This window comes from Anolis sagrei, chromosome 3, assembly GCF_037176765.1.
Source record: "Anolis sagrei isolate rAnoSag1 chromosome 3, rAnoSag1.mat, whole genome shotgun sequence".
Classification (NCBI taxonomy): Eukaryota; Metazoa; Chordata; class Lepidosauria; order Squamata; family Dactyloidae; genus Anolis; species Anolis sagrei.
The window spans coordinates 23,627,515-23,653,224 of NC_090023.1; the positions used below are offsets into that span (position 1 = coordinate 23,627,515).

At 37.3% G+C, this 25,710-nt stretch overlaps 1 protein-coding gene across 2 annotated transcripts in view; it reads left to right on the plus strand.

Annotated features, from left to right (window-relative positions):
• DYNC2H1 (dynein cytoplasmic 2 heavy chain 1) overlaps positions 1-25,710 on the plus strand; it is a 166,915-nt gene that overhangs the window by 55,244 nt on the left and 85,961 nt on the right. The window contains exons 47-65 of one of the 2 annotated variants that reach the window (XM_067466535.1): positions 763-865; positions 1,878-2,045; positions 2,371-2,501; positions 3,460-3,708; positions 4,560-4,668; positions 5,645-5,758; positions 7,059-7,201; positions 8,905-8,980; positions 9,854-10,008; positions 11,543-11,680; positions 11,986-12,099; positions 15,596-15,756; positions 16,088-16,211; positions 19,267-19,388; positions 21,324-21,410; positions 21,593-21,719; positions 22,306-22,447; positions 24,563-24,672; positions 25,303-25,401. In XM_067466535.1, coding sequence (XP_067322636.1) covers positions 763-865; positions 1,878-2,045; positions 2,371-2,501; positions 3,460-3,708; positions 4,560-4,668; positions 5,645-5,758; positions 7,059-7,201; positions 8,905-8,980; positions 9,854-10,008; positions 11,543-11,680; positions 11,986-12,099; positions 15,596-15,756; positions 16,088-16,211; positions 19,267-19,388; positions 21,324-21,410; positions 21,593-21,719; positions 22,306-22,447; positions 24,563-24,672; positions 25,303-25,401 — 2,472 coding nt within the window. The remainder of the gene's footprint in view (positions 1-762; positions 866-1,877; positions 2,046-2,370; positions 2,502-3,459; positions 3,709-4,559; positions 4,669-5,644; positions 5,759-7,058; positions 7,202-8,904; positions 8,981-9,853; positions 10,009-11,542; positions 11,681-11,985; positions 12,100-15,595; positions 15,757-16,087; positions 16,212-19,266; positions 19,389-21,323; positions 21,411-21,592; positions 21,720-22,305; positions 22,448-24,562; positions 24,673-25,302; positions 25,402-25,710) is intronic. The other variant, XM_067466536.1, reaches the window with a different exon arrangement.

Consider the following 25,710-nt stretch of genomic DNA (forward strand, 5'->3'; position numbering starts at 1 on the left):
ATTTCCTCCCCCCCCCCCTTCTCTTGATACATCATTGGTACGACCCAGGAGGTGGACACCGGAAGTTGCGCAGTGCGTGCCCCGGTCCCATCTACACAGCTCTCGCACCTGGAAAAACACGGGTCTTTCCAGCAGACAAATTACCTCGGAACAAAGCAGGGCTTTCCCGCTTTGTGCCAAAAGCATTTGTTTTTCCCTGAAGCGTCATCTGGACACCCCAGTGGAAAACGTGGGAAGGCATGCACTATATGTGCTGTCTGGATGCACCCAAAGACTTCATTTTTACAAATGTTTTGTGAAGTACCAGTGTTTTAAATTGAAGATCCTTCAAACCACCAAGGACAATTTACAGAAAAAATTCTGCTAATAGGCAATATTAGACTTGCTTGAGAGTCCCCTTTGGGGTGAGAAGGGCAGCATAGAAATGTTGTAAATAAATAAATTAATAAATAAATCTTCATGTTCCAATATCAACAACTTGTTGAAAATATTTACGATTCTATTTTCAGGATAATAATTTCCAATTCAACAGGTTTCTTTCTAATCAATAACATTTACCAAAGTATCGGTCATGCCCAAAATTGATATAATCCCTGAAAGATTGAATAAGATTCCTTATCCTTATTGTAATGCCTACTTTTGAGTAAACATACAAAGCATTACACTACATGTAAGTTTTTGCACACATGTCTTGTAGGAGAATATATTGCTAAAATGAAAAGTTTGATTAAACCTGTAGTATTGACAGCCTCTGTTTTCTAGATTCGTGCCAAATTCACAGTTGATGACCACAGTCACTACCTCTTTACACCCTGCATTCTTACTCAGTGGGTTCTAGGCTTGTTCAGATATGATTTAGCAGGAGGTGAGTAATGCCAATTTACTATGTATGTTAAATCATCAAAGTATTCCTTCCTTCCTACCCTGCTGTCACAAATTACTGAGCTGCTTTTACAGTTTCTGTACCAGTTTGCTAAGTAGGTCTATTCAGAGTGGTGATTCGTTTGCTGCTCTTGTTCCATGCGCTGTATACTGCTGGTTTGTGGTGAATTTCTAAGAAACTGTAAACCTAGCACTGGTCCCTGACTCATTGAAAGGAGTGGCATAGTTTGTGATTAGAAAAAAAGATTAAATGCAATCAAATCACAAGAAAGGTTAGTCAGACTAAATATTAGACAGGGCATCCAGATGGTAAGAGCTGACAGTGGAATCAATTATCTGAGAAAGTGGTAAAATCTTAATTGGAAACTTTAAAATCAAAGTTCAACAACAGTCTCCTAGGGATGTTTATCTGTGGAATTCTGCACTAGGAATAGCTTGGATTAGATGTCCCTTAGAGTCTCTTCCAAATCCTTGATTCTGTATGACACCTGAAAAAATGCATAGTTTTATTTTAAAAAGACACAATGTATTGGGTTTTTTTTCATACATTGGTGTAGATTGCCCAAAACAGCTGCCCCTCTCCTTTAAATGTTATCTTAAAACTGCATATTCATTCTTTATTTTTTCTTGTCTCTGCTGCCTTTTGATGGCCTCCCTCTGGTATGTAGCTTTATTTATAATTTTGTCCATGTAGTTTGTTGTGTGCCTTCAAGTCATTTTTGACTGATGCAGTCCCAAGGCAAACCCATCACACTGTTTTTTTTAAAAGATCTGTTCAGACAAGATTTGCCTTTTTCTTCTTCTGAGGATGAGAAAGTGTGAGTTGCCTAAGGTCACCCAGTGGGTTTCTGTGAATGAGTGAAAATTTGAACCTAATCCTAGTCCAGTGTTCAAATCATATACAACATTGGCTCTTTTCTGTATGTAGAAATATAGATGTTTTGCATTTGAGTGCTATAACTTATAATTTCCTTTTATCAACATGTATTTTGCAGGGGCTTCAACAAACACTATAGATACTGTATTGGAAATTGTTGCTTATGAGGCGCGCCGTCTCTTCCGTGACAAAATTGTTGGAACCAAGGAACTTTATGCGTTCGATAATATTTTAATGAAAGTCTTCCAAGGAGATTGGGGATCTGATGTTTTGGACAATATGGCAGGTAATATAAAATTAAATGGTCTGGGTCAGTGGTAGTAGAGAACCTATGGCACGTGTGCCAGAAGAGACACTCAGCACCCTCTCTTCTGACATGCGAGTCATTACCCCTCAGTTTGCTCCTTCACTTGCATGCCCCCTTTACTCATTTGTTGCTCACCTGCTGTCACCTCCCCCTACGCTCACTAACCCCCCCCCCCAAGTGCCACCCCCCCCCCCCCTCTGTTTGGGCACTCTGTCTCTAAAAGGTTCACCATCACTAGCCTAGGTTTTGCTGTAGTTGTTTCAGAATATCAACAATTCTTCTCACTTTCATTGCATTTTCACAGATAGTTTTTATGTAACATGGGGAGCTCGTCATGAATTGGGAACTGTTATGGCACCAGGACAAACATTGCCACCCCATGGAAGGCCACTTGGTAAACTTCACTCAGCAGACTTGAAAGACGTCATCAGAAAGGTATGTCAAAACACTAGTATGTGTTCAGAACATATTTGCCATAGACTTAATGGCTAGAAAAAGATTCCATGATTGTTGTCTTGGAAAGAGAGCACATCTGTTAAAGAGGGATGAGAATCTTTGGGATATGAAGCATCAAGTGCAAGGAACAATCCTCACTTACTTTGGCTACTGGAAATTCAGATCTTGCTGAGTCTGTTTTAAGTCTTTTGTAGACACTACTCATATACTCACAAATTTCTTCATAAAAACTAAGGCAAAAACCTTTTTAAAAAAATACGCCTTTCCCCACTGTCTCATGGTGAACATTTCTTGACGAAGGATATCCAGATTACTGGTTCCCCCTTCAGCATACTAATCACTCTTTTAGGTTGAAAGTACTACTGCTGTTGTCTCTTAAAGATGCTCTACTAGTGTCTCCCTCCTTTATTGCTTCTACCCAGTAGCATATTTGGTACATTTAATCTGGCTCCTCAGCAAAAGTCTGACATAGGAGACTCAACCATCAGCAGTGCTGTCGTCAGCATATTCTCTATCTTGACAGAAGCACACAATTCCACTTTTTATGGACTACTAGTTCAGGTACCTGGCAATACCTGGGTTTGAGATTTTGTAAGGACAAATAGTAGAAATATTATTTGTATAGTTTTGGAATTTATGAATGGTCTCATTAGAAATTCATAAGGATGTACGCAAACTACAACTCCCATCATTCTGCCATTCCCCCCCCCCCACACAAAAAACCCCCACACTGGTAGTTAAAGATAGTCATGATGGATATGTGTGCGAAGATCCCTTGCTAGTGCAGTTCACAGTACTCTGAGGACTTTAACTTCCATCATCAACTTTAAAAGGCCACATGCATTAGAAGGGCACACATGTAAGAATGATTTCTAAATTGTTTCCTATTATTGTATTTCATTGCTATTTACATTTGTTAACTTATCACTTCCTTTAGGGCATTATTCACTATGGGCGAGATAACCGTGAAATAGAAATGTTGCTTTTCCCAGAGGTCCTTGATTATGTATCCAGAATCGACAGAGTCCTGAGTTTTCCTGGAGGGTCCCTTTTGTTAGCAGGGCATAGTGGAGTGGGCCGCCGAACTGTGACATCTTTAGTGAGCCACATGCACGGGGCAGTTCTGATAACTCCCAAGATTTCCAGAGGCTATGAAACGAAACAATTCAAAAATGATCTCAAACATGTAAGTTGTAGTACATAAATGATTTACACTATTTAGGATCCAAGAATATGCTATATTGGATTGTTTATAAATTTTATGTAGCTTCATACACTTGGTTGTGTTCATAAACATTTTTTAGCTTGATACTAAGGGGCTGGGCTTAGCACAGCAGGCTAAATCTCTGCAGAAAAATCCTGCAGATTGAAAGGTTGACAGTTCGAGCCCAGATCAGAGGGAACACCCAGCTCACCTTCCCACCTAGCAGGTCAAAGGCAGAAATGCAAGTAGATAGAATAGGTACCGCTTTTAGCAAGGAGGTAATAAAGGCACCCTTAAGGACATCAATTGGAGGAAAGCTCCTTGGCATGGAAGATAGACACCCCCCACCCCCCATGGCTGGAGGCGAGCACAGCCTCTGAGATGCCAGAAATAAGATAGGAAATTTGCCTTTACCTCTGTTTGTGTTGTCTGTCCTTGTTAATTGTATAATCAGCATTGAATGTTTGTCGTATGTGTATTCTATAAGCCGCTCTGAGTCCCCTTCAGGGTGGGAAGGGTGGGGTATAAATACCGTAAATAAATAAAAACTTGTTTCTGAACAAGAACCATGTGATTCAAACTTTGAAGAAAAGGCCTGATTTGAGATCTTTAACATTTCACATCGTTTAGTAATTAAGTTTCTGTTACATCAGTACAACCAGGTGAAGTATAAAACTTGGCAAAAATTGTATATTTCACAAGCGAGAGGTATGACTTTAATTAGAGATGAAAAATATGCATTTGTATACTGCATTATTTCTTAACTCAGAGCTGAAGGATGTGCATTTATACACTGTATTATGGAACCAAAAGAAATTGCTTTTCATTTCTAGGTAATGCAGCTCACAGGAATTGAAGCACAGCATGTTGTGTTGCTACTTGAGGACTATCAATTTGTCCAGCCCACATTTCTTGAGATGGTTAACAGCTTGCTCTCTTCAGGTGATATAAACATAATACTTGAATAGCATACATTTAGAACAAATTGGCTAATTCAGGGATGAACAGACTTCATGTTTGAAAGATCAGTGTCGGGTTTTTTTTTTTTACTAGATTGTCAAAATTGTCCAACCTGAAAATGATGCAAAAGATATGTACTAAAAAGCTAAAAAAAAAAAAAAAAAAATCTGAGCCTAGGAATTTGCTCTGAATACCAGAATGGAATGGAGCTCATAGCCCCATGCATCACTCGGGAATCATATCAGAGATGCTTTGTAATCGTTGAAGTCAACAATCTTTGCTGTTGTTTAATAGGTTGCTCAGGGATTATTTAGAATTCTGCTTCTGTAGTTTAGCTATGTATATCTGTTACAGCTATATGAAAACATCATGGATTTTCAAAATGTGGATTAACATGACTGCATTATTTGTTTTTAAGGTTAAAAGGAAAATAATGAATCGAATGCTGTCAATTCCAAAGACATTCTAAAGCATTTACTTTTATTTTTTTATCAAAAGCATAGCATACATAAGTATAAAACTGATAAAAAATAGAAGGAACACAAGCAGCTAAATAGTTTTGTGATGTCTCTGTGTGTTTCCTGTATACATAAAATGTCACACGAAATGTCCTCAGACATTTTGGCCAGTAGCTCTTCCTTAGCAAGTGATATTAATAGACATAATCATTAGCAATGGTCTAGATAAAGACCTTTGGTGTTCATCCATTTGTGGAGGAAAAAAAACACACCTCCAATTTAAAATGTTTAAACGCAATTATTTTGGGTTTGGAAAGATTAGCTGTTTACAAGAGACGTTGCCCAGGGACGTCTGACTCTATTTACTCAGTGTTCGAGGAGGCTCTTTCCATGTCCCTCAAAGCATTTACTGAGTCTTCCACAAAGCAGAATGATGAAATTATTGTAATAACTGTGTTTAAACCCTGCATATATAATATAGGCAACTGTTTCTGAAATAGGTGAGGTTCCTGGACTGTACACAACAGAAGAATTAGAGCCTCTCCTATCCCCTCTGAAAGATCAAGCATCACAAGATGGATTTACTGGACCTGTTTTCAACTATTTCACTTACAGTAAGTGAATCAGAATATGTATGTATGCATTTTTCCCTCTCTTCCACCCCCCCCCCACCCCCCAAGAGACTGGATATCTGATATGTGTTTTTTGGATTTTAAATCAGAAAAATATAAATTTTGTGTACTGTTTGAAAAGCAAAAAAAAAAAAAAAAAAAAAAAAAGCAAAAATTGTTAAACGTATTATTTTTTTTTGCCTTATTCAATAGTAATGTACTAACAGATTAAATTAAATTTTTAGATTTACCAGGTAATTATTAAAATTAGATCAAGGATTTAAAATAAAATAAAGAGGAAGAGGAGGTGTTTTGACCAATCAGAACCCAAGAAAACAGTGACGTTGCTAGGCTATATGTCTCTCCTGCAGATTCAAAGGAAAACATCTCAGAATCAGTGGTACCTTGGGCCCTGCCCTTAACCTCAGGGCTCCTCTGCATATCCAGAGGAAAACCTCTCAAAATCAGTCGTATTTTAAGCTCTGCCTTTAAACTCTGGTCTCCTCGGCAAATCCAGAGGAAAACCTCTCAGAATCAGACATCTTAAGCCCTGCCTTTAAAGCTGCTTCGCAGATCGAGAGGAAAGGAAAAAGGGAATGTTTTAAAGGAGATAGAAAGACAAAAAAAATCCCTAAAAATCGGGAATGACCCAAATGTTATAAAACTTGGTGGACTAAGAGTGATCGATGTGCCCTCCATGTATGGTGATTTCTACTTCTCTAGTCCTAAAACTGAGGGGAAGGGGAGCCTGGGAAGGCTGTCCATGTTGGCCAATGGTCCATTTTTTTGTTCATTTGGACAAAAGAATGAAACAGCTGATTTGGAAAGGCCCCGTTTTCGGAAGCAGCGCTCAAAAACAAAAATGGGGCAATACAAATGAAACAAACCGAAACGGATGCGATTCTATACAAATGCACAAGACTAATTAGCAATACTGGCTTATCATCATTATCAAGATAGCTATCAAAAATCTTGAAAAATCTTTGCTATAGTGAATTCAGAAATCCAGTTCAGAGCAGGAAATTCCTTAGGCAGACGCCAATAAATGGGGATCTGTCTGGGAGGCTCATTGCCAGGAGAAATATGTTCAAGGAGAATGACCTGTTCAAGAAAGTGAGCACAGCATAAACTGACTGAGATGAATTGACCAATTGTATAGAAATATGTAGTGGGATTTTTGGGTTTTTTAAAATATTACGATAGTTACAATATCAAATACATTAATTTGAATAATTTAATATACTACGTGGAGTAGTAATACAAAATTTACACTTTGTAATATTAACTGTTGCATAAATTTTAGGAATCCAGCAGAATCTTCATGTTGTTTTGATTATGGATTCTACTAACATGAATTTCACAATAAACTGTGAAAGTAATCCTGCACTTCATAAGAAATGCCAGGTGCTTTGGATGGAAAGTTGGTCTGAGAGCAGTATGAAAAAGGTAATACAATATGAAAATAAAGAGGCACTCAGTTTCTTTAATACCCTCCAATAATTGTATTTCAAGTCATTGTTCTGCTTCCCACTGGCATAATCCCACTACTAGATTAAAAAGGCGGGAACTCAGGCAATGAGTTTCCTTGTTAAATTTATAGTTTCTGTAAAAGTTTCTGGCGAAAGTCTTTTTTTCAAATTATTTTTATTAAACAAGTACTAGGAGAGTGCGACGTGGGGGGACAAGTGAAAGAAAAGGAAAAAATGGGGATAATAGATTAGTTATTGGTAGTTGTGTCTTTACAAATGTCTAATATGTTGCAAGGAAAAAAGAAAGAGGGTGAGGGTTGTTGAGATGTGGGGAATTCCCCCCCCCCCCCAAATTATCATTGTTACAACTCAGTCTTCGTCTCTATTTCTTTCACACATATTTCATAAAATATTGAGGATTCCGACAATTTCAATATTAAGTCCATTTGTTGTATCTTCTTATGTCTTCTCACATTGTCTCCTGGCCTTTATATATTATTTTCCAGTCCTTCTTAAAGGGAAATTGATCTTAATTTTTCATAACCGATTGCTTCTCATGAAATCTTTTCTTAAATTATTTATTATTTATTTATTTATTTGTCGTGTCATCAGCAACCATTGTATTACAATTCTAACAGAGCAAAACAAACACAGAGATTAAAAAGAAAAAGAAAAAAAAACCACACAGATTTTGTAAATTTGGTATTTGGTTAAATGTCCTTTGACCAGTATCTGGCCACTTGGAGTGCCTCTGGTGTTGCCGCAAGAAGGTCCTCCATCGTGCATGTGGCAGGGCTCAGGGTGCATTGCAGCAGGTGGTCAGTGGTTTGTTCTTCTCCGCACTCGCATGCCGAGGATTCCACCCTGTAGCCCCATTTCTTAAGATTGGCTCTGCATCTCGTGGTGCCAGAGCGCAATCTGTTCAGCGCCTTCCAAGTCGCCCAGTCTTCTGTGTGCCCAGGGGGGAGTCTCTCATCTGGTATCACCCATGAATTGAGGTGCTGGGTTTGGGCCTGCCACTTTTGGACTCTCGCTTGCTGGGGTGTTCCAGCGAGTGTCTCTGTAGATCTAAGAAAACTATGTCTTGATTTAAGTCGTTGACGTGCTGGCTGATACCCAAACAGGGGATGAGCTGGAGTTGTCTCTGCCTTGGTCCTTTCACTATTGGCTGCTACTTCCCGGCGGATGTCAGGTGGTGCAATACCGGCTAAGCAGTGTAATTTCTCCAGTGGTGTGGGGCGCAGACACCCCGTGATAATGCGGCATGTCTCATTAAGAGCCACATCCACTGTTTTAGTGTGATGAAATGTGTTCCACACTGGGCATGCATACTCAGCAGCAGAGTAGCATAGCGCAAGGGCAGATGTCTTCACTGTGTCTGGTTGTGATCCCCAGGTTGTGCCAGTCAGCTTTCATATGATGTTGTTTCTAGCGCCCACTTTTTGTTTGATGTTCAGGCAGTGCTATTTATTATTAATATGTACAAAAAAAGTTATACAATTTTCATTTAGATTGTTAGAATGTTAGTATTTATATATTTTTATCATTATCATGCCGTCTCTCTTTCCGTATTACATCAAAATATATTTTGCATCTACAACTTTTGGGTTCAAAAAAAACTTTTGATTTAACCATAATCTGGTGACAGTCTTTGTCCTTTTCTTATATTTTACATTTCAGATACCTGACATGTTATTTTCTGAATCAGATGAAAAAATAGGAAAAACACCAAAAGAGCGCACAAAGAGGAATTCAGGTAAGATTTTCTGTGATTCTGTTATGCAATCATATAATTATATGCAATTAAAAAGCTGAAACATAATTAAAGGTATATTATTATTTAAACGATGATGCATTATACAAAACTTTGTAATTTCTTTGTTGTCCATTTCAATTTTAATTGTAATTCATTTCAATTAAAAAAGCAGAAAATTTACTACATTTTCATATCGAAACAGATTATAGTAACCTATCTGTGGTTTCATTTCTCTGATGTGAGAAGCAATTCAAAAAACCCCACAACTCAATGAAAATATAACTGAAATAGAAAAAATATAGGCAAATACCTTGGTAGTAGCAAAATGGGACTCCTGTGCTGTACACATGAGCATTCAATGAATGATTGTGTGCTCCACACACTTTCTTTTTCACCTTGATGGAGATACAGTAAGATTCCCATACCTGCACAAAAGTTCCATTCTGCTACATCCACTGAGATTTTTGTATTTATTATTTCTATTTCTTCTGTATTTTTCACTTGCTCCTCACAGCAGATACCAAGGATCTTTCTGTAGTTAAATGATAGAGGATGCCTTTCCGTGAAACAATTTGATATTTAAGTTATTTTGAAACTTGCCACCCAAAAATCTGTGGATCAAGTAACACTAAAAACCTGATAATCTTTACAACTGAAAGTGTTAAAAAACTCAGAGTAATTTTTATATCTAGCAAAGAACATATATCTTTGTGTGCCTCACACTGAAAGAAAAAACAGAGAAAAAGAATGGGCCATATCTAGAATAAGACCCAACTTTGTGATTTCAATATATACATCATGATCTTTGTTTTAATAGCCATTTACAAATTCCTAGCCTATGCAGCAATTGTATATTTTTAATATGTGACTTAGGTGATTCTGAATTCTTAAAGTCATTTCTGACGATCCACGAGTCATGTAAACAACATGGAGCTACACCCAGAAGATACATGACTTTCCTACATATGTATCGTGCTATTCATAACAGCAAAAGGACAGAGTTAATAAAAAGGCAAAGTCATTTGCAAGTATGTAAAATTTATTTAATTTTGAGGGGGTCAGTGCCTCATTATGGTGCCTTTTATGTATGCTGAAAAAGTAAAATGATTCTTGAATTCCTTGACTAGAGAGTTCTTTTTCATTCTAGCATTTCCCTCACAACTATAGCCATATCTGAGCAGTATTTGAGATCGGTTGAACATCCCATTAACCTATTGGTGGTTTGATTGCTAATTTTACTGTGACTCTTAAACTGATAAAAACTGCAAAATATATGTTTTCATCTTAAGTCAGAACATGAACACATTGTTTGAAATTCTTACTTGTGCAGATACTTTAAATATTTTCTTGACTTAAATTGAAGAATTTCCTTATTAGTTTTGTAGTTTCTGTCCTGGAGTAAATAACTGGCAAAATTATGGTTTGGTTTTTACTGACTTTGTCTCAGGACATGAGTGAGAGCCTTCTCACTTCCAAAATGTAGAATTCATTCCAACTGCCTTCTTTCTGCCAGTTGATGAAAACTTTGGCATTTGCCCATGCCTTTGAGTGTTTTCTATTGCAGAAATTTGTGTTTGTTTTTTTTAAAGTCATGTTGTGGTTGTATTTTTATCAGTATTATTATATTTCAATTGCCTTTTAAATTTTGTTTTAAATTCATATTTTAATATAGTCAGAGCTTTTTTTTAATGCGTACTACCAATTCCTTCTACTTTATTTTGTTTTAACTCAAATTGTGAGTTGCCTTGAGTTCCATATTGGGAGAATTTGCTTTTCCCTTCTTGCAAGCCTGGGAGAGGAGGGCTATTTGCCTCCTCAGTGAATTGAGGCAAGTAACATAAAAGAAGTTGGGGGCGGACCCTGGTCAGGCAGATCCTGTTTTCCCTCCTCATTCCATCGTGGACGTTGGCCTACCCATCCCACCCTTTAACACTGTACCATGATAGTAGGGGATTGCTTCAAGGCCAGGTAGGAATCCCCCCATTTTAATATTTTTTTCCCCTCCTACCCTACACTGTTGAGGTTTTTTTGGGGAATTGACATTGGGCATTGCCTAAAATAGGTTTTCATGTGGGAAATGGGGATGGAATTAAACATGTCGGTGTGCACCAGTGTCACCCATTTTGTGAAGGCCAGGAATGAGAGCCCCCACCTGTAAGTTCGGTCAACTGAGGTGGGGGCGAACAGAAATGGCTTTGGAGCTGTGTTTAGAGTTCTAATCCTTGAAGTCGTACAACTGGGAATTTGAATTCTCTATACAGTTTCCCAAGAGTTACCCTGGTTACAACTCAGGTGAGTTATGCAGGGAACTCAGATGTCTTGCCCAAGTCAGCTGAGGAGGGATCAGAGATGGCCTCTGCCTTGGTTTACACAACATCAAGTTCAAACCCCCACTTTTAGCTGTTTGCAACTCATGAAGAAAGTTTAAATAGGTAACAATTCAATAAAAGTTGTCCATAGTTATCTCAATTCAGTTGCCCTTTCTCAATATTTTGTTGTGGGTGGGCAAAAGTAGGATGGGCTCTAAATCACCCCAAATCAACCTCCATTTGTTAATTTTAGGCTGGAGTGGCTAAACTGAATGAAGCCAAAGCTCTTGTGGATGAATTAAACAGGAAAGCTGAAGAACAAAGTGTATTGCTTAAAATGAAGCAAGATGAAGCTGATGCTGCTCTTCAAGAAATCACTGTTTCTATGCAGGTATTGTGTTTTAGCACAAAAGGTTGTGAAGGCAATAGATGAATGTGGTTTGTGGAAAAGCATATTGACAAAAGAGTTGAAATAGAAAGGAGATAAAACAATTAGTTTGGAAAAATGGAACAATGTGAGACTATGATGGTGAAAGCATGGAACAAATATAAATTTCTACAGTTGTTGTACACTCTTATACAATTTACCTTGAAAATTAATTATAATGGAAATTAATATTGTAAATAATGATGACTTTTTATTACCAAATAATTTATATGAGGTTATTCCCTTCAATAATATCTCCTTTCCTGTAGAATGCAAGTGAACAAAAATCTGAAATGGAAAAAATAAAGCAGAAAATTGCACAAGAAGTTGTAAAAATTGAAGAAAGAAAAGGAATAATAGAGGATGAGCTAAGGGAAGTTCAGGTAATCTGTGCAGAAAATTATTAATTCTTGTCTTTTATCTTGTGTCACAAAAAGTAAAGGGTGTATATGTGTGTGTTATGACTGGCCTGAAAATAAATAATTAAAAATGTATGCATCTTATTAATAGGGAGATGCAGCCCTTCTATGAAGCCGTTTTCCTTTCAATGATGCTGGATGATTTCTGCTAGGAATTTAGAAGGGTGAAGGAGTTAGGAGACTTCTCCCAGGCGTTTCTTCTTTGCTTATCACTTCTTTATTTTTTGAGTCTCATAATGTGCTATCTTAGTAACCTATGTAAATATTTATTTCATAATTGCACTTCCTGTGATGCCACCACGAATCCCTTTGGGGAGAGGAGGCAGGATGCAAATAAAGCTAATAATAATAATAATAACAATAACAACAATAATAACAACAACAATAATTTCCTGCTTATATTTCTTTGCCATGAATTCTCTTAGCTTCTACCTTATTTTATCGGATCTCCAGTCCAGCTTTTCAATGTTTCTGGTTTTCTGTGCCTGAAACTTGATTTTTTTTTTTTGGGGGGGGGGGGGGAACTTTTCAATTCATTTTCTTAGTTTCTGTGGTTTATACAATATGGAGTATTCTGAGCTTATGCAATTCTTATGACAATAGAAATCTGGGGTTTAACATTGGTATTTTATTATTATAGTTTTCACATTCTTAGGTAGGCTGAACTACATGTGGGTTAATTCCCTGGACCAATCACCAAAATTCCAAATGATGGTAGCCACCACCTCCTTAAATACACTCCCCTCAGGATTTAACATCCCATCTTGTCGACCTGTTTACCATTTTTTCTTCACTATAATTCTAATTTAAATCAAATCAAATAATAAATTACAGTAATTTGCATCAGGCTCTATAGAACAGTTGGATTGGTTATGGCTTCTGATTTACTAGATAGCAAAACAAAATGAAGTACACAGCCTTATAGACAAGACCTGTTTGCCTTTCAAGAAGCAGAATTAGCAAATGAATGATGAATTAATTTCAGTAAGCTCCCCTAAGCTGTAAGTCTACAAGTCACCAAGGATGAGAACTGTAATATGGCTAATATGAACATTCAAATGCCAAATGAACAACAGGTCTCCATGTCAGGTGCAGAGTCAGTATTAAAGGAAATATACATTACATCAAGTGGAAATGAAATAGGGAGCTGGTCTTTGCAGCAGTGGGCAGGACTGGAAGAAACAAAAGAAGCAGAGCAGTAAGGCTGAAAAAAAAAGGAACAATAGTCTAAATTAATGATTGAAACTGGACCCTGCAAGCTTATTAGGAGGGTCAAAGGGGCTGTGGGCATCATTAGCTTTGCTGTGACTCCTATATGCTACATTGGAAGGAAGGATTTCCCTCAGAGAGGAAGGACAGATTTAAGTAAGGTGAAGTTCCAATCAGAAAGAACTAAATAATCAAGCACTGTTATTGACCCACAGGATGCATCAACAATCCAATATGAGTGATGAAGAACTAAATGTGAATACTAGGGATCACGGAAAGGAATGTGTTACCATTGGTACTCCTACTAAAATATTGAAATGCAAAATTAAAAGCAGAGTATATGGTTGCAGCAGACAATCCAGTTAATGATAGTTTTTGAAAATTTAAATTTGTCAGAATTAGAATTAAATTTCGTAGATATTGGAGAGGAATTAGTGAAACTGGAGATGATTCTGATGAAACAGACAAAAAATGTTGTAGTTGTAGGTTATTTGAGGTAGGTTATTTAAGGGATTATTAGGAAAGGAATTAATTACATTAGACTTAGGCCCCTTCCATGCAGCTGTATAAAATCCACATTGAACTGGATTATATGGCAGTGTGGACTCAGATAACCCAGGTCAAAGCAGATATTGTGGATTATCTGCCTTGATATCCTGGGTTATATGGCTGTGTGGAAGCGCCCTTGAATAGAAGTGCGAATTCAGGATCAGGCAGTCCTCAAGGGAAAGCAAAGACCAGCAAGTTGTTTGTAATAATGGAGAATTCAATAACACAGGAAAATATAAAAGTGAAAAATATCTTGTATTTTTTGCAAGCAGAATTAGTGAAGCATTTGAAGCTTCAAACCTTAAGAGGGGGATGTCTGCAGCAATTTTGAATAAAGGGAGGTCATTATATTCACATATATAAGTTCAACAGAGGAACAATCTTGCAGGCTCTCCAAAAGTTCATAGGTTTCCCTTGTGAGACTTAAACTTGGTGATACATTTTTTAGAGTTATATTTTGAATTGTTAAAGAATTAAAAAAAAAAAAAAGAAGTCCTCACTAAGGTCCCTTCTTACACTGCCATATCAAATTCAGATTATCTGCTTTGAACTGGATTATATGTCAGTATAGATTCATATAATCCATATCAAAACAGATTATCCAGATAATGTGGATTATCTGATTTGATAATCTGGAAAACATGACAGTGCAGAAGGGGCCTAAATTTTCTTTCATCCAAAGTGTTCTTGGTGGCAATTACATTGCCTCTAAGGGCCTGTGAATTGGCATGTTTGTCTCAACCCAAATTTCTATAGTTTTGAAAAAGACAGGCGGTCTTTGATTATAGGTTCTACATTTATTCCAAAAATGTCAATACAGATAAGGACATCTATACAATTTCTCCTTTCTGCCCAAACCACTAGCAACTACTAGAAAAGAGATGGCATTCTTGGATGTCAGAAGTGCGGTAAAGGTGTATCTTCAGTGGACAAGAAGAGTCACATGGACAGAGGCTTTGCTTATCTCCTTTAATCTAAGATCTTTGAGGCATAAAGCAACCAAGTAGATGTTTTGTAGATGGATTATAAGTTATACTTATTTGTACCATGACTTGGCTAAAGTTCCAGGGCCACAATATATTTGGGCACACTCTACCACAAGCATCCTCAAACTGCGGCCGTCTAGCTGTTTGGGCCTCCAACTCTCAGAATTCCTGACTATTGAGTAAGCTGGCTAGGGCTTCTGGGAGGTAAAGGCCCAAACAGCTGGAGGACTGCACTTTGAGGATGCCTGCTCTACCAGATACAACAGCCTTTTGAGAGGTAGATTCAGTTGAAGATGTTTGCAAAACCGCTGAATGGAAAGTCATCCACTTTTGTCATACTTTTCAATCTGGACAAATTCAGATCAAGCAGCCTTTGGAGAGAATGGTGCTGCAAACAGTGTTACAAGAGAGTACTAGCTAGATCCACTCTTGAAGTAGTGGCTTGGTTATATTTCACAGAGAGTGGATTGTTCCATCACCCTTCTCTAAGAATGAGAGGTTGATACTTACCATGGACGATCATTAAAGTGATGCTGAATGAGCATCTACTTATATCTAGATATATTTTTTCCTACTGTTTTCTTAAGGTTTTCTTAAACATTCTAGTAAATATCGTGCCTCTTTCCAGTTGTGGAGACTTTGTAAAATTCCAGCTTCAGAAGTAGCTTTGTTAAAAGTGAATTACTTTAATAACCTTGTTACATTTCTCTTTTTAGCCACTTGTACATGAAGCTAAATTAGCTGTTGGAAATATCAAACCAGAATCTTTGTCAGAAATCCGCTCCTTACGTGTACCCCCTGACATAATTAGAGACATACTGGAAGGGGTCTTACGGCTTATGGGTATTTTTGATACATCATGGGTGAGCATGAAGAGGTATGACTTTTTTTTAGTTTTCTTTAGAACTAGTGTACTTGTATTTTTTTTCACAGTATTATGTATTTATTTCTAACTATTAAAGGTATGGCATTAACTATAGATATGAACCCAATGTGATGTGGTAAAAGAGTGTTGGAGTAGGTTTGGAAGACCAAGATATGAATCTCTACTCAGTCGGAATTGAGCTGAAGGCACACATAGATAGCAAATAATTGTAAATAGAATACATTTTGTGCAAAATGTTTTAACATAATCACCAGTTCAATTTTTTAAAAAATAAACAATTGTAATCCTTTTTTCTGTTTTTGAATTCTTTAATGTTTTGCAGTTTCCTTGCCAAAAGAGGTGTCAGAGAAGACATTGCAACTTTTGATGCTCGAAATATTCCGAAAGAAATTCGTGAGAGCGTAGAAGAACTTTTAGCTAAAAATAAAGCATCTTTTGATCCAAAGGTAAGTTTTAAAATGCATGTAAATCAGTTATTCCCAAAGTGGGCATTACCGCCCCCTGGTAGGCGCTGCAGTGATCCAGGTGGGGCAGTAATGGCCATAGGTGCATTTGGTGATGAATAACTGTAAGATGCAGTGAAAGCATAAAAGAAAGAAGAGAAGATTTAGACAAATTGATTTCCAGGGGGTAGGCCAAATAAATTTGGGAACCACTGATGTAAATACTATAGTTTGAATCTGTCTTACCTGGAAATCTGAAATACAGAATACTCCAAAAATCAAAACGTTCTGCCAGCCACCCCACACCTGCCTGTGGGGAAAGGAGTAAGTTACACGTCCAGTACCTAATCAATTTTCCTCAAGTATCTCTGATGGGAGAAGGATAAGAGCAGGATGGCTTCACTTACGCAAGTCTTTCCCAGACTGTCATCACACTTTCTGCTCATTTAGCAAAATAGCCAGGAAGGGAGGTGAAAATCCCCCCCTCCAAAAGAAAAGAAAAAAAAGAGAGAGAGTCATTTCCACATTCTCCGGATTCGATACAGTCAGCTGCCTCTTGGCACTTGTTCTTGTAGCACATTTCCAACTATTGGCTGGATGGAAGACAATCATGGAAGCATCCTCCCCCTCTTCCCTCAGTTCTCTTTCTCTCATCAAATTTCTAACAGTGTTGGAGCAAGGGCTGGACATGTTACCAAACTATGCACATAGCTATCAGAAAATTAGGAGAGGAGGGATTCCCAAAAAACTTCTGATCCCAAGCATTTCAGTTAAGGGCAATTTGAATTGATTAAATGGATTCTTGATTATGTGCTATTCAGAATGTCTGCATTTTACTGATTATTGTATTATTTTATTAATACAAACTGATTTGCTATAATAGGCATTTTGTGGAAAAGATGAGAATCCTGTATTTATTCATGTATTTTAATTATGCTGTTGGCTTTAAGGAATAATATAATTGCCATTGCTTTATATTGTCTGTCCCATACATCTTCAGAGGTAGAGCTGAATACAGACTATTGGGCTGAAGCACAGGCCCTTGTCAGCATAGTTCAGCTTTGTCTTTACCAACTCCCGTGGAAGATGCTTCTAGTCAACATTAAAAATAAAATATTAAATTGTGCAGTTATTTCTCCCTTCTGATCCACCCAGTAACCAGATATACTAAAATATTCTTTTATCTCATTCTCAGCTGCTAGCTGACTGTCCCTAGCTTCTGCTGATAGTGGTAGCATTCTGTTATTAAAATATTTTCTTGTCAACCCACATGAATAAATAGGCAATATAAAGAAAAAGAGATAGAAGGGAGGGAAGGGTTGAGATGAAGATATTTTTCTTTTTCTTCCCTTGAACTAATAGCCTCCAAGACTGAGTGTACATACAATTGTTTCATGGGCATAGAGAAATATATATAATTTTATGTACACTTACTTATGCATTAGCCCTTTCAGTTTTATTAGGAACATTTCTTGTTGGGGAATTCCATAGTTCAAAGCAGATTGCTGCTTATCTTTCCTGCCTGTGACTTCCTGCTGAAGCTCAGCTGTGCCATTACTTTATAGTGTTTTATAGTGATGGCGATGATGATTGCAATGGTGAAATGAGACTTTTGCTGGAAATCTGAATAACAATAACTTGTGGGGATGACCATATAGAGTCTAGGTTGCTTACTCCCTCCCAAACCCCCTTTTTAAGCTTCAGTATTTACTCTCATGGTTGATTAGAATAATAGAATCATAGATTTGGAAGAGACCTCATGGACCATCCAGTCCAACCTCCTGCCAAGGAGCAGGAAAATTGCATTCAGTGCACCTCTGACAGATAGCCATTCAGCCTCTGTTTAAAAGCCTCCAAAGAAGGAGCCTCCATCACACTCTTGGGCAGAGAGATCTTTTAGATCATGACAGGGAGATTTTTCAAATTCATATCTATAAAAGGGGAGTGGGAGGTCAGTGAAATTGTCTCATCTTATTTCTCCTTTTGTTTCTGAGGCTGTCTAGTTTTAGAATGCTGTCTGCACAAACTAACCCTTGGATGTCTCAGCAAGTCCACAATTGAACTATGAAGAACATCCTATAAGAAACCAGGATAAATGCAGCCTATTTCATTTCTGTTGGCATTCCATGGCTGTTAAAGTAGATGAGCAATTAGTAAAATTAATAAAACATCCAAAAAGATATTAGTGTCAGTAAGTTCGAGAGAAGGGGTATTAATTTTTTGGCTCCCTGAAGACTATAGAACCTTCATGTTATGGTTTTGAATGCTGGATTATCACTTGAGAACAGGGCTTCTTAAATTTTTCCACTTTTGATCCCATTCTGTCCTAGAAATTTTAGGTGACCCCAAGTATATAGGTATTTAAAATAGACAGGAAAGCCAAAAAATGCTGATAAGGCTTGCTAAACAGATTGATTTTCCTTTTAATGGAGTACAGCTGAAGCATATTCTCCAGTGTCCGCTGTAAACACTGCACGTTGTTGCTAACAGATTTGTGTAAATGGATAGTGTTCAGAAACCTTTTACTAATGCCAAATACTTTGTGACCCCAGCATTCAGCTAAGGGTACCACATTTGGGATTGGAACCCACAGTTTAAGAAGCAGCACTCTAGAAAACCTTTTTGCTCAGCCTCAGAAACCCACTGTGTGCAGATTCTCTTGCCTTAGAGGAAGAAAATGACAAACTTTATCTGAATACATAAACCCACTATATTTATTATGGAATGTATAGGTAGAAGTCCTCTTAATAGGAGACTCCCAAAAAACATTAGTACAGAAGTTGGAAATGATGCAGTATGAATAATGTTGTGTGTCTTTAGGACGCTAAGATCCTATCAGCACAGAAATATGGTAGCAGCCCCTGGTAAATAAAATGTTTGATCTCCTACATGAGATAGCCAGAGGAGGACTCCTCTCAGCATTGAGACTTAGTCTAGAGTTACTAGCTGCCCTGTAGGACACTATATGCCAGTTGCAATGTGTTATTTGTAAAAGTATATTTTATCTGTTAAGACCAGTAGATTTATTCTGAAGATAAAAGATCGTCATATGTTTCAGAATGCTAAAAGAGCCAGTGTTGCAGCTGCACCCTTAGCAGCATGGGTGAAAGCAAATGTTCAATACTCCTACGTCTTGGAGCGAATTCAGCCTTTGGAAACTGAACAAGCAGATCTAGAAGCGTGAGTACTGCACATTATTCTTTATTAGAGTTGGATAGGTTCGTTTGGAAAAACCTAAAAGTCGGAAGAAAACATACGAATTTGGACTTCCGATGCAGTTTTGAACCATGCAGGAAAGGTGGGGGAGGAAATCCAAATTTGAACCACTTAGCCTTTCCCCCCAGAAATAATATTCAGATGTCTCCCAAGGTTATTTTAATTTTCACAACCATTAAGTAATTTTAGTAAAGCCTAAAAACTTTTAAAATCTCATGCTTTCCCCCAGTGATGCAAGGAGGGATGAGGTGGGCATGGCTAATCACAGCCATCTTTAACTGTAGTTTGTGAAGGCCAGGCCCCCAATGGTAGAGATTGCAAAAGGCCCTGCTGTTAAACCACATTTCCCACATTGCCCTGCTGGTCATTAGCCAAAATGTTTGAAGGACCCCAAAATAGCTGTCTGTAGCAGTCTTGGTCTAAATATAAAATGAACTAATTGAATCTACAAAGGTGTCTAAAGAAGGCAGCAAAACAATAAGCAACTTTTGCAAAGCCAAGAGAACATAAACTGCTTAAAAACCAATCATTTTACTTTTGCCTGATTGCCATGAGCAAGGCACTGGGGTAGCCAGCCACAGCCAGCCCTTTACTGTCAGCAAGTCATGATAAAATAAAATGACTGATTGCATGTGCAAAAAGGAATAAACGGATGGATGTGGCTTGAGGGTCCCCTCCTACTCGGTAGAGGAAGCAAATGGATGTCAGGAGAGTTTGGATGGTGCCTTTCTGCCCAGAAGAAGGGGGTCATCCTAGATGTCCCTTGATGGGATCTGTACTATAATTTCTGTTCTCTACTAATTTAACACAGTTTGTGCCACACAAACAAAGTGTCTGGAGTAGAAAAACTACTCTCAAAGTAAAGACCACCCAATGAGACAGGAAACAATACTTTCAAACCAAGAACAGATTTACTTTATTATTAAAAAAAATGTTTTTTATAAAAACTTTGAAAATTCGCCAAAAATCCATGGAGAAATCAAAGGTTATGAAATTTGGTGAGCTAACAATGGTCCATGTGTTCTATCACTGTAGCAAAGTTCATCAGGATTGATGTAAAAATGAGGGAGGGGGAATACCCCGAAGTTTTCCCAGTGTCAGTGCTGTTTTTTTCCTACTGCGCATGCGTGTCCGCATTAACGAATCAATTCGGAAGTTTCTAATTTTTTTTAAAAAAAATCGGAAGTGACTTTAGAATTGAACCACCAGCGCCTCCTACATCCAAAACGAGTTTTGAACCATTTTTTAAATCAACCAAGCCTATTTTTATACCTGTTCCAGATTCCTTTATAGCCATCAGATATCAACTTAAAAGCTGGAAACATTCGCTGGATTGACTTAATGGTAGAAGAGTTGACTCAGATCTGAAGAATAAATATGTCATGTCTTTTAGACTACAGTTTTGAATTCAGTATTATATGGCTTCAATATTGAAATGCTTGATGGTTTCTAAATACACTGATGGATCTTTGTTCTAGAGAAATGTTTTATTACCTGACTTGTATATCTTAATGGGAACAGTATGAGTATTATTTATTATTTAAGTTGTGGCTATATGCATATTAAAAAATAAGTCCAGTTGTTGGTTGTTTTCCAGTAAGTCTGCATAGGAGAATATTACACATCCTTAAACATGCTGAGAATATGGATTTCCCTTCAGAAACAAAGTTTGAAATGCAATTTTTATGTGTTAGGTGCAAGCATCCAGTATATATCTGTTTCCTCACAGAATAGAAGATTTGAAGGTCGTGACAGAAATTAATATTTTCAATCCATAGATACGAACAATTTCTGTATTTGAAAAGTACTTTTGGCTGTTAATACACATTTGTACTATCACCCATTTTTGCATCCTGGTTGATAAAGATGTTCTCAGCGGATGTTCCATATATTTTTCAGTAACCTCAGGAAAACAGAAGAAAGAAAACAAAAGCTGGAAGATTTGGTTAATTCTGTTGGTCAAAAGGTGGCTGAATTAAAAGACAAGTATGTGTTCTTCCCTTCAAAATGCTTTTGATTTTCTCTTCCTTATATTTGACTTTAATAATCTATTACAACCTGGATTACTTTTTGGAGTAATGCTTTCTGTCTGAAATGAGAATTAAGCCTGACTACAGAGCATTTGTTTTTGTTACTGAAGATGTCTTAAAAGTGTATTTGATCTACAGGTTTCAGGCTAGAACAAGCGAGGCAGCTAAACTTGAAACAGAAGTTGCTAAAGCACAAGAAACTGTGAAAGCTGCGGAAATATTGATTAAACAACTTGATAGGGAGCATAAGAGATGGAATGCACAGGTTGGTGGTTAAATCTTTTATAAAAGTGTACAATTTTCATCTTTCTCGAAGTTGAGTGGTGCTTTGATTTCAAAAAATATTTTGTATCTGTTCTGTGTTTCTAAGTAGGTTTATGTTTGTGTAATTATCTTCTACTTTTAGATATTTTCTCTTAAAATATTTTATGCATTTCCATAACTCTAAAAGTAAGAGTGAGATTTCCTGCCTCCAGGCTGTAATGATGTTTCTTAGTTATAGGATGGCTCATATCCAGAAAAGAAGTTAATCAGATAGGTAAATATAGTCTTTCTTCTTAAAGTTAATCTTTGTAAATCCTTAGAGGCCATACCAAACTTGTATTTTTGCAGAATTTTCACAAAGTATCAATAAATGAAATTAAAGTTGCTGCATGTGGAAAGTGGATAAAAACTGGGCAGTATGTCTAGGATGCATTTCTGATTATTTCTGTCTGAACATATTCGGTGTTGGCCAGATAACCATCTTTATGGATAAGTGGATATCTTGCAATGCTTCCATACTCACACAAAAATGTATTGTAAACACAAACTAAATGTAAATAATCATGTCAGAAATCTATTCTTTTTAGGTTTCAGAGATAGCTGATGAATTAAGTACACTGCCAAGGAGAGCTCAGCTATCTGCTGCTTTTATTACTTACCTTTCTGCTGCTCCAGAAGATCAAAGAAAAACAAGTTTGGATTCATGGACAAAATCGGCTGGCCTAGAAAGTAAATGTTGTCATTTCTTTAACAATACAACAAGTAAACGAATTAGTACTGTATTCTTAAAATTCATAGTATATACTGTAGCACTGATTGACTAGTAAGTCTGAACAAGGAAGCATGGTGTATGTAACTCAATGTCCTCAGATTTGATTGCAGTGAGCCTCTTCTCAACCAGGGTGAAAGATCACTTTCTGAGCTCCGTCTGACTAAAATAATACTCAACTAAAAAGGTAAAGGTAGTCCCCTGACATTAAGTCCAGTCATGTCTGACTCTGGGGTGTGGTGCTCATCTCCATTTCTAAGCCGAAGAGCCTGCGTTGTCCGTAGACACCTCCAAGGTCATGTGGCCGGCATGACTGCATGGAGCACCGTTACCTTCCCGCTGGAGCGGTACCTATTGATCTACTCACATTTGCATGTTTTCGAACTGCTAGGTTGGCAGAAGCTAGGGCTGACAGCGGAAGCTCACACCGCTCCCCGGAATCGAACCTGCGACCTTTCGATCAACAAGCTCAGCAGCTCAGTGCTTTAACCCACTGCGCCACTGGGGGCAACTAGCAATGCTCATATTCTTCCTTTATCGAATAATGGCAAAAGTGGCAATTTGTTTATTTTTGGACTGCTGTAGCCAACTTGTTTTATCCTGGGATCCCAGCAAGAAAAACCTGTGGTTTAAATCCAAATGTTAGTTCCAACAAAAGTAGACTTATTAGATCAGTGGGACTTAACAAGTGTTGACTTAAGAGGTCCATTAATTCAGTGAGACCATTCTTCTTAGGCTGAATTGACTTAGATTCATCACTCTGTGATAAAGAGCAGTTCCTCTAACAAGCACCTTAGGGAACAGATTTCAAATTTTGGAACTAAAATGCTTCTTTAGAAAGGTAAATGCTCCAGAATTAAGAACCACTATGTGCCTTTGCTTGTAACTTTCTCTTTTTCGAGTCACATGTTAAATTCTGCAGGTTTTCCTGATGGTTGATCACACACAAATCTATTTTTATATCATTGGTGGCTGTTAAACCATCTGCTCTTGGAGATGTATGTAGTTCCTGCCACATAGGGTAAAATTCTTTTAATAGCTATGTGGAGGTAATGATACCACTCTAGGAAAGAGCTTTTATAATCCATATCTTCTACCTTTTTGCTTAGCATGGAACATATCCTTTAAAATAGATTTACGATAATAGACTGATGGAAGATAAAGATAACATCCCTGACATGAGTTAGAAATGGAAGGAATAAGTTTTTTCCCTACAGCTACTTGAGTCATGCCTAATAGATGGGTGACTCATTTTATTCAGGAAAAATCTGTTCAGTCTGCCAGTTTAAATAATATTTTTATAGCATCGAGAGTGTGACTGACCAGAAACTCTGTAAAACATATCTAGACATTACAAAAAATAGCAATTGGAATATTTTATTTATTATTAAGCCCCCTTCTATGCTGCCATATAAAATCCAGATTATTTGCTTTGAACTGGATTATATTTCAGTGTATACTCATATAATCCAGCTGAAAGCAGATAATGTGTATTATCTGATGTGATAATCTGAATTATATAAAAATGTAAAAAGGACCTTAGTTATCTTCTGTTTGGTTTAAACTGTATACAACAGTCTGTGTTCACATCAATAGCTTGTCCTAGATCATGATTGGCAAAGTGCAGCTCTGGGACTGTCTGAAATGCCCCAGCTGCTTTTGCAACCTTCAATCCCTGGTTTAAAAGGGAAAGAAAAGTGAATTGACTCTCCTAGAAGAGGAGCAGCATACCTTTTATATTGGTATTAGTGAACTCCTCCAGTGTTTAACATTTAAAAAGTACATGTTTTACAAATCCAGAAGCCATGTTTTTATTTTGCGTTTGTGTTGCATTTTTGGCAAACTATGGAGTCTCTGGAGCAGCATACAATTTGCCCTTGACCCACTACAGTTACCCATCCTTGTTCTAGATATACTTCTTCTCTGGATTTGTTTATTTACTTACTTGTTTGTTTTGCATGCCTCATAATCAGTAATATATTCTAGATACCTCTCAGAATGGGAGAAGCCTTGTAAATGTAGAATGCTCCAGTGCCTTCAAGTGAATTAAGAAATGTGTCTCCTTTTTTTCTTAGAGTTTGATCTTAGGCGGTTCCTATGTACAGAAAGTGAGCAGTTGATTTGGAAAGGTGAAGGTTTACCTTCTGATGATCTATCAATAGAAAATGCTCTTGTGATCTTGCAGGTAAATTGTATGACTGATTAGTATTTTGAGATGTGCCTATCTAATACGATGATGAATTGGCAACATCAACATGTTGCATCAATAGGAATGACCACTGCAGTGTTCAGTCCTTATAATCAACTCAATTTTCTTGAGTGTGAGTGAGAAAAAAACCCTTAAACCTTATATTTTCATTTGTGTATTCCTGCATGCCATAGAGTTGAACTGGATGGCCCTTTTTTTTAATTCTGTGATTCTTGGCACAAAGTTTAAAATCATTCTTTGCCTTTACTTGATGTCAGAGAAGTTTGGGTGAACTGAAGATCATATGTGTGTTGTGTCAAATTCACTTCAGGATAATTTTCCCCCCAGAGCATCATTAAAGAGTTAAAGCTTTTGTACTGTGATCAGTGGAGTCCACATCTAGGGGCAGAAATCACAATCCGTGGACTCCTTTCTCCCTTCCTGCTCTGTTAATGTTTTCATTCCTGTTCAAAGTATGGACCTTTGCAGTTGTCCTTATTTTGTTTTACAATTTTTGGGTGGTTGTGGGAGAGATAAAAAGTAAAATGTATGACTCTTGGTTACTTTCTAAAATAAAGGTGATTTAAACATACTTCATTTTTTCCCTCTCTCTCCTCTCATTGACAGAGTAAGGTTTGTCCATTTTTGATAGACCCTTCATCCAGAGCTACAGAATGGCTGAAGACACATTTGAAAGAATCACGTTTGGAAATCATCAACCAGCAGGTCCTGTTTTATGATGCTGGAGAAATAGTCTTTCCATTACCCTTCTTAATTGAAATGAATGAGGCAGACTTAGTATAACTCCTACATTTCAGTATTTGCTATACACCAATAACTTTTTGAAGCAACCCAGTTTTTCTTTACAAAGATTCCTCTGTTCATCTAACCTTCTTTGAAACTGTTTACACTACATTTTTCATTTTCTGTCAATCTTATGTGAAGAATATACCAAAGCAATGTTGTTGTCCCCCTTGAGGAAGAATAACACATTTTCTTTTGTTCACAGAAGCTGGTTCTGAGTCATTTAGATAA